This window comes from Tupaia chinensis, unplaced genomic scaffold (assembly GCF_000334495.1).
Source record: "Tupaia chinensis unplaced genomic scaffold, TupChi_1.0 Scaffold000197_1, whole genome shotgun sequence".
NCBI classification, from domain to species: Eukaryota; Metazoa; Chordata; class Mammalia; order Scandentia; family Tupaiidae; genus Tupaia; species Tupaia belangeri.
Window position 1 is genome coordinate 63,867 of NW_006159672.1, and position 9,481 is coordinate 73,347.

At 41.9% G+C, this 9,481-nt stretch overlaps 1 protein-coding gene across 1 annotated transcript in view; it reads left to right on the forward strand.

Moving 5' to 3' along the window:
• Window positions 1–370: 370 nt before the first annotated feature.
• The window catches only part of DOCK1 (dedicator of cytokinesis 1), a 597,377-nt gene continuing 588,266 nt past the window's right edge, over window positions 371–9,481 (forward strand). Inside the window, exons 1-3 of the mRNA XM_014587219.2 lie at window positions 371–510; window positions 3,427–3,430; window positions 8,105–8,185. Coding sequence (XP_014442705.1) covers window positions 371–510; window positions 3,427–3,430; window positions 8,105–8,185 — 225 coding nt within the window. The remainder of the gene's footprint in view (window positions 511–3,426; window positions 3,431–8,104; window positions 8,186–9,481) is intronic.

The window sequence follows — 9,481 nt, forward strand, 5'->3', positions numbered from 1 at the left end:
TAAGGGAGAACACCGCTATTTAGGCTTGCAATTTTATGACTGTATCATTTAATAAAGATTCCAGGAGGGAAGAGAGGATGTTCTGGGCTCAATTGTGTCTTTCTGAAAAGATAGCTAGAGCCCTAACCCCCAGTGCCCTAGAATGTTATCTTATTAGAAAGTAGCATCATCGCGGATGTAGTTAGTTAAGAAGAAGTCCTATTGGAGTAGTGTGGGCCCTAAATCCAATGTGACGCATGTCTTTGTGAGATGAGAAGATGGTCCTGTGAGAGCAGAGATGGGAGTGATGCTGCCACAGCCAGGAAGGCTTGGGATTACCAAGAACTGGACAAAGAAGGAAGGATTCTCCTCTAGAAACCATGGAGGGAGTATGGCTGCTGACCCCTTGGTTTCAGACATCCGGGCTCAGAAACTAAGAAGTTCTGTTAGAAACCACCGAGTTCTTGGTGCTTCGTTATGGCAGCCATGGGAAACAGACAGGATCAGGGTAGACATGCAGCTGAGAAACAGGTAAAAAGGTGCTTCTGGGAGTATGCCGTTAGGAATGGGAGAATCAGGAACTGTCAGTGCTCACTCCAGGCCCTCCACCCCCTCTGTCTGGTCCTCTTCTCTAATCCAGGAGGAAGCTGAGCTCCAGTGCATTTTGCATTGTCTTTTTAGTAGAGAATTGTTGGGGCCACCGGATGGTGTAGTGGTTAAGGCAGAGGTAAGTGCATTTCTGTAGCTGGAGGTGAGACATAGTGGCTTGTTGGAAAATCTGTAAAAATAAAACATTGAACAGAATGAAGACATTCACCAGATTCAGAATAAAACCTGAGTGGGAGAAGGACTGAAATCCTCCCAAATAGAATGAAGGGCCCGGAGGAAGAGCATGGGTGATTGGAACCCATTTCCCTGGCAGCTCTCCTGTGTGTCAGGCTTCGCCTGTGGTTTCTGTGTGATTGATTGTAGAGAGCTCTGTCCTGGGCGGGTGGCTGGGCTCTGCCCCCCGGGGGCCTTAGCAGAGCCTGCAGCCTGACTTGTAAACTTGCCTAGTGTTATTGAGTCTCCAACTTCCAATTTACCAAACTAAGGAGAAACAGGCTTCCTTCCTTCCATTTATAAGCATTTTGCACAATTGCTGCACAGCAAGCATTGCCCTGAGCCAGGAGGGTTGATCTATTGAGTCTAGACTGGTATTACCATTAAGTATTTAATCAGGTCACTTTCAGAGGTTTGGCTGTGGGCGTTTAATCTCTTGAGGCATTTTCATATGTCTTGTTTGAGGAGGGTTCCTCTGTCCAGAAGGACTGCAGGGAAGGAAACATATTAAACATGAAATCAGATATTGTCTGGCAAAAGGAAGGAGCCAGAGTTTTTCAGCTTTGTATAGATCTATCCCTGTACAGATGAAATCCATGGAGGTTTATTTGCATTGGAATTGATTTGACAGCCTTTTGTCAGGTCCTGTTATGGACTGGATAGTCATTGGCTTGGATCCCAGAGGGTTAAGTGACTATTTGCAGTTGGGCTGATCTGGGGATGAATCCTGGGTATGCCCCTTACTAGTTATATAATTTTGGGAATTTACGTCACCTCTATGCTTTGATTTACTCATCTGTGAACTGGGGATAATAGTAGTTGCTACCTCTGGGTATTGCCATGAGGATTAAATGCCAACATTCCATTTCTACTCATTGATTAGACTTGCTCTTGTAGAGTGTAGTAGAGAACTGGAACTTGTGGGGTGACGGTGGCAATGAAAGGGATGCGTGGTATTTGTATTTGGCCTAAGAAGGGGCCTGAGGCTCAGTGTGGGTGATGGGGCACTTGGGAAATCTTTACCAAGGGGTTTTTAGTGAGCCTTAGTGAACAATGAGGACATGAAAAAGAACAGAGAGAGAATACCAGATGGTGAAGGGCCCAAAGGAGGTGCTGCCTGGACTCCACCATCAGGTGTGCAGGAGAGAGGATGTGGCATGGCCAAGAGCTTGCAGTGGTGGGTGTTTTGTTTGGAAAGCTTCAGGATGGAGGTACCATTTCAGGGTGAGAAGGGGTGCAGGAGGCAGGAGCACAAAAAGTTCTGCCCAAGGCCCTAGCTAAGCTACCTCAAACTCAATCTTCCTTTGCAAAGGTTATTAGAAAGATAACAGAATTGTCAGGTAGTAAAAAGATGTTAAGCTTTTGTTAACAAGATGGAATAAAAATGGGCAGTTGATGGATGTTCATGGAATATTGATGGAGACACCATGACTCTAGAGATCCTCCCTGTTGGATCTGTGGATTCTGGAAGGTCAAGGATAGTGAAAGCTGAATGGCAGAATCAGTATTCACAGGGTCCTTGATTATTTGAGTGTACAAGCCTTAAAGCATTAGAGGAACCTCTGCCAGGTTTAATGTGAAATCTTATAGTTGGGGACTAATAAGTAGATGACTGTCCGACAGTGGAGTGGGGCCTTCCAAACTGTCCTCCCAGTGAGACCCAGAGATTGCTGTTGACTAAACTCAATCAGCAGGTGACAAGATTTGTAGGCAAACAAAATTAACACCAGTCTAGGCTGTTTGGGAGGAGCAGTGGAACAATGTACAGCTGTGAGGTTTACAGGCCTGAAGATGCCAGGACAAATGGCTGATCTTTCAGGAAATTGTTTTGGGGCACATGGTGGGACATTGTCTGGTGGAATCAGAGGAAACGTAAGGCCCAGCAATGCAGAGTTTAGCACTTAGGGAAGCACTTTGGACAGATAAATGTTGGATTGTCCCTGGAGGTACCAGGAACCTGGCCAGTGGGTGAGTGTGGGCACACAAAGGTCAGACAATGATTTAGATATTCAAGATGCATCGAATTCCAGTTCTTAATCTCTGAGTTCCCTTTCCTTCAGTTCAGTTACTGCTGGTCTTGGGGTAGCTTTTCTTAACTGTAGGTGCCAGAACTGAGGTCAATATTGGGACCGTTGCACAGTATCATCATTGGTTCTTGGACAACTCCTCTTCTCTGGTAACAAGTCCTTCAGTTCATTTCCCATGGGTTGACTTGACTGTATGTTGAGGACGACAGTGCGAACTTTGGCTTTGGAAAGTTGGACATTAGAATGGCCAGTGACTTGGAAACATAGCATTGCCAGGAGGAAGTCCTCAGGGCTTCTGCCCAGTGTGGCACCTGCTGGTCCCACAGTTGGGACAGATACTATAGGGGATGTTGAGAATTGCAGCTCTTGCAGGTGTGTTGAGGTGAAAGTGAAACTTTATTTTTTGGGAAATAAGTGTTACGGATAAAAATGGTTAATGTTTGTGCTGTGGTGGAATAAACACCGGCACCTGTAGCATCTCATGGTGGACACCTTCCCTGTTGGGTAACAGGGTGTACAGGCCATAAGATTCCAGTAAGCGCCAGGCAGTAGAAATAACATTGTCTGCCCTTAAGGATTTAACTTTTTCCATTGCCAGAGGGGTAAGGGAGAGGGAGGCTTTGGTCAAAACCTGCTTGGGCTCTTCAGTGTCCTGTGGAACAGGGTTGCTTCCTGCCTAGTTACAGTAAAAACAGTTTGAGAATGTTTAGGGATTCTGTGAACACCCTTGCGCTTCTTGGGTTTTTCACGTGCATTTGCTGAGGGCTCTTTGTACTTGCTGTTGGCCTGGGGTAGGGATCAAAGAAATGGAGAACATAGAGTCTTTGTTTGGTGGTTCTTTGAATCATTATGGGGGATCTGGAGGACACACATGCAGGACGAGTGGAATTTTATCCAACTATAAATGGTGATATTCTTCTTTATCATGTTTTTCTTTCAGACCTCAGTGTTTTGTAGAAAGTAGCAGACATTGGTTGAGGAACAATTCAAATCTCTCTAACAGGAATTCTCCAATGCATGCATTTGAAGCTATTTTGTTTATTCTTAAAACCTTTAAGTTCAGATTTTATATGTCACATTTCCATTGTCTTTTAGACCAAATAGAATCTATTTGTCATTCCCCAAACAAAACAGCCTGCTATCTGCCTTGTCACCTGTGCTTCTGAAAAAGGGTCACCACTGAAGTTGAAAGCCAGAGTGGTGTGCTTAGGTGACAAATGTGGATTCTCAGTGGTAGCCTTGAATGCGACTCACACACATACTGTGAAACTTGTCCTGTCACACTGCGCTGGCTCTGTTGCAGACTCCCAACCATCTGAGAGAAGCCATGCACCATTTGATTCACTTTTTTTATAATTGTAACACTTAGTCGTTTAGGATCTAAACCTGATACGTTCTGTAAATACTAGAAGATGATTTTTAACTTTAGCATCCCCCCCCACCACCAAAAAAAAAGAGACTGATACCTGATGTGCAGTAATAAATTGGAGCAATATTGGACAGTTACTTTAAATCCACCTTATGGGTATTTTTTTCCCCCTGTTTAAAATATTGGTGTTGGGGCCAGCAGGTGGTGTGATGGGTAAGGGCATTGGACTCCCTCATGGCCGACCATGGTTCAAGTCCTGGACGAATCATGCTTTCTCACTTTCTCTCTCTCTCTCTTTCTCTCCCCTCACCCCTACTCTCACTCACTCTGTCCCTCTCTGGTCAAATTAAAAAAAAATAAGTAAATAAATAAAGTCAAATAAAATCATTCTTTTTAAAAGAAGAATGAGTATCACCTTCATCTGTTTTCTCACTTGCTGCAGGTCTAGCTTTGTACATGGCTCAGTAGCATAGACTATTTGAAACTGATGGCTTCTTTTTAATTTTTGTCTTATCTTCTTGATGGACCTTGTATAGGCATTATGAAAAGTAGGAAACTTTTCTTTGAAATATAGAGTACGGCATGTAGCACATAAAAAGCTGCAACTGAGATGTTGCTTATTTTCATATGGAATTTTGTATTAGGAACTCTACAGTGTTTGAAGAGCAGTTGTAAATAGTAATACACTTTGCTGGTTTCTGTTTAGTGATTGTATGTTTAAAAAATACTTAATGCATGTTGGGCTTGTGTAGCCTGTTGTAATAGGGCAGGGAGTTTGTAGCCTGCTGTAGTAGGGCAGGAAATATGTTAAAACTGCTAACCCCAAATCTAGACTGGTGGCCCTTCAGGAGTTCTGGGATGTATTCACATGCGACAGTCTGGGAGATCGAGAATAGAGGCCATTTTTTTAAAGGGCCTGTGGTGTTCTTATGACCAGGTCCAGTCTGTGACTGCTCCTGGCAGGTTTTTCTATTATAATTGAAGTCTAGCCTGGCCGAGCCACATCATTAGGCTGGCAAGTGACTGAACAGGTTCACTTCCGTCAATGTAGAGTGCATCTTCTCTACCTAGCACCTCCTTATTCCTTCCTCCTTTACTTGGGTCTTTCACTTTTCTCTCCTTTCTGCCTAACTTCTCTCTGGTCTTCTTCCAGGTCTGGACGTTCCCTCAGACACTACCTTTCAGTCTGGTCAAGGTGCCTCTACTCTGCTGGCTACAGCATCCTGCGTAGCAGTGCACAGTGTTGATAATGGCATCAGGCATGCCAGGCTCCTGGGCTGCCTTCCCCATCAAACTAGAAACTTTGTGAGGACAGAAACAGCACCTGCCTGGCCTGTTTTTGTACCCATGGCATCTAGTACCACCCTTGGCCCAGGGCTGGTGCTTCATAAATGTTCGTTGAATGAATGAGGCTGAGAAGTGAAAATTTCATAAACCTTTTCAAGATTTGTGGGAGCAGTGCTGCAGAACGTTTGAAATTAGAGCTATTTTAGAAAAGTTGGTTGACTTTTTCTACTGAAGGCCAGAAAGTAAATAGTTTAGGCTTCGTAGGCTACTTGGTCTCTGTGGCAACTACTCAACCCTATTCTTGTAGCCCAGTAGCAGCCACAGACAATATGCATGAACATGTGACCTTGGCTGTGTTCTTTTTTTTTTTTTTTTTTTTTTTTTAAATAGAGGTTTTTGCTATAGGACATGTGTGCTCACCAGAGAGACAGAAAGTGAGAAATCACCCCCTCCCCACCAAGGTGGATGGTCATGTTGCAATCCCTTCTCTTCCATTCTCCTCTCAGGATTTTGGGCAGACACGCACACATACCCAGTGTGCGTTTCAAGCTGCTGGGTCCTGGACTCAAACCATGGCCAACTACATGAGAGTCCAGCAACATAACCATTATGCCATCTGCTGGTCCCCCTTATTATTATTTTTTTTTATTAGATTTTTGCTATAGGACGGGTGTGCTTGCCAGAGACACAGAGAGACAGAAAGAGAGAAAACTTGTAAGACTTGTCTGTGGATGCAGAAATGTAAATTCTGTGTAATTTTTGCATGCCATGAAATATCCTTTGAAATTTTTTTCCAGCTTATACAAAAATGTAAAAAACATCCTTGCTCACAGCAATACAAAGACAGACCAGATTGGGCTCCTGACCTATAGTTTGCTCACCTCTGGTGACTGTGGGTACTATAGATTAGAATCATGTTGAAAGTTTTTTTTTTTTTTTTTTTTTTTTTTAACAAAGGCTCCTACTTGAAAAAAAAAAGTTTAAATTTGGAGAAAAATGATTAAACCTACTAGGAGAAGGAAATAAGATTCTCTAAACTCTTGGCTTATTTATTTACTTTTTTCCTTTATTTTCACAAAACTGTGGCAAAATATATATAACATAAAATTTACCAACTAACCGTTATTAAGTGTACAGTTCAGTGGCATAAAATACGTTCATATTGCAGCCATCACCACCATTCCTCACTAGAATTCTTTCATCTTGCAAATCTGAAACTCTGTTCCTACTAAACAATGGAACTTTTCTTTGAAGTATAGACTACTGCCTATTTCCCTTTCCTACTTGGCAACCACCATTGTCCTTTGGTCTCTGAATTTGTCTCTGCTAGGAGTCTTTAAGTGAGATGAAACAGCAATTGCCTTTTTTTTTTTTTTTTAAGGTTTTTGCCATAGGACACATATGCTCACCGGAGAGAGAGAAATGGAGAGACCTAAAGAAAAGGAAAGTGAGAAATCACCCTTCGGGTGAATGATGACAGTGCAATCCCTTCTCCTCCTGGGATTTTGGAAATGCACACACACATGATTTTCAAGCCACCAGGTCCAGGACTTGAACTACGGTCGACCATGTGGGAGTCCAGCACTTAAACCACACAACCTGCTGGCTCCTGCAATCATCTTTTTGTGACTGACTTATTTCACTTAGCATAATGTTTTAAAGGTTCATCCATGTTGTAGCATGTGTCAGAATTTCCTTCCTTTTTAAGGCTGGATAATATCCCATTATATGTATATACCATATTTTGCTATTCATTGTTAACAAGCAACACGTATTGCCGTCACATTTTAACTATTGAGAATAATGCTGCTATGAACATGGGTGTACAAATTTCTGTTCAAGACCCTGGTTCTAACTACATTGAGTATATGCCCCAAAATGGAATGTCTAGATCATAAGGTAATTATATATCTTTAATTTTGGGAAGAACTGCTGAATTATTTTCCACAGAGGCTGTAACATTTTACCAGTATTGCACAGGGTTCCAATTTCTCCATAGTTATTATTCTCTAGCAGTTGTTTCCTTCTTTTCTCTTCTTTTTTTTTTTTGTAATCCCCTTTCTAATGGGTATGGAGTACTATCTCATTGTAGTTTTGATTTGCATTTCCCTTCTGATTAGTGATGTTAAGTATCTTTTCATGTGCTTGTAGGCCATTGATATATCTTTTTTTTTTTTTTTTTGAGAAGTTTTTTGCTGTAGGGCGTTTGGAGTCACCAGAAAGACAGAGAGACAGAAAGTGAGAAATCACCCCCAAGGGGGGATGGCCACAGCACAATCCCTTCTCCTCCATTCTCCTCTCGGGATCTTGGGCATGCACGCACATGTGCCTGGTGTGAGTTTAAGTCACTTGGGTCTGGGACTTGAACCACGGTTGACCACATGGGAATCCAGAGACATAGCCATTATGCCAATTGCTGGTCCCACCAATTGTATATCTTGTTTAGAGAAATGCCTGTTCAAGTCTTCTGCCCATTTTCTTGCTGAGTTACAGAATTTTTTGTTTTTTAAAGTTTATTTATTTTTTCTATAAGGGGAGAGGACAGAAAGACAGACAGAGAGACAGCATCCCCATCAGGCCTTGCTGATATGATCTACCCCCACCTTTTATCCTGTTCCAGATAATGAGCAAGTGGATACCTCCTGTACTCAGGGAGGTCTTTGGACATGAATGTGGAACTTTCCCTCTGCATTGCCTCGGAGTACTGCATTTTACCACTCTGCCATTGTTTAGCTGCAGAATTCTTTATATATTTTAGATATTATTCCTTTATCAGCTACAGCATGTGTAAGTATTTTCTTCTATTCAGTGGTAATGTCTTTCTGTTGAGAAGATCCTTTATGCATATGGTTTTTAATTTTGATGAAGTCCAATTTAGTTATATTTTCTTTTATTACCTGTACATTTGCTGTCATATCAAAAAAGTTATTGTCAAATCTAGTGTCATAAAGTTTTCCCCATACTCTCTAGGAGTTTTTCATGGTTTTAGCTTTCATGTTTAGGTTTTGCATTCATTTTAATTTATCTTTTGGTGTGTGTGTGTGTATCCAATTTTCATGTCACCATTTATTGAGACTACTTGTTGTTTCCCCATGAAACAGTCTAGGGATTCTTGTTGAAATCACTCTACTCTATTCCAGTGGTCTATGTATTTGTCTTATGCTTGTACCACAGGTTTTGTTGACTATTTTTGCTTTAGTCCATTTGTGCTGTTCTAACAAAACATCTGAGACTGGATAGTTTATAGATGATATAAATTTATTTCTCATGGTTCTGCAGGCTGGAGGTCCGAAATGGAGATGCTGGCAGATTTGGTGAAGGCTGCTCTCTGTATCCAGGGTGGCAGAGCCTCCTCTAGAGGGGACAGACTGTCCTCATAGAGTGGAAGGGACGTAAAGGAACAAACGCACACCTTTTGTCTTCTCATCTTAATTACAGTCCAAAAGCCCCATCTCTAAATATAACCACATTGGATAGTACATTCCAACACATGAATTTTGGGGAACATTCAACCATAGCAGTTGACTACAATAAGTTTTGAAATCAGGAAATGTGAATCCTCCAGCTTTGGTCTCCTTTTCAAGATTGTTTTGGCTATTCAGGGTCATTGAAGATTTCATGTAAGTTTTAGGATAGATTTTTCTATTTCTGCAGGTACTCATATATTATTGGCTACTAGCTTGAGAAACATTAATTTTTTTATTTTAATTTAAATTTTTCTGTCTTTTAACTTTTTTCTCCTTGACAATGGCTTGATTTAGACTAATATTCTCTGATAGACTGTAATTCAGGGCAGTGGATTCATCATCACTGCCTTCATTCTTCCTGAGTGCTTTGGTCTGGTACTTGATTATCCAGAAGTTGGATTATCAGGCCTTTCTGTACTTGGGTCCCTCTCCTGGTAGCCCTGAGTGTAGTAAATGTTTTGAGTGAAGGCTATTGCCTGCTTGGACCCTTTGTCCTCTTCGAGCCATGCCCAGAGGTCGGGCTGGGCTGC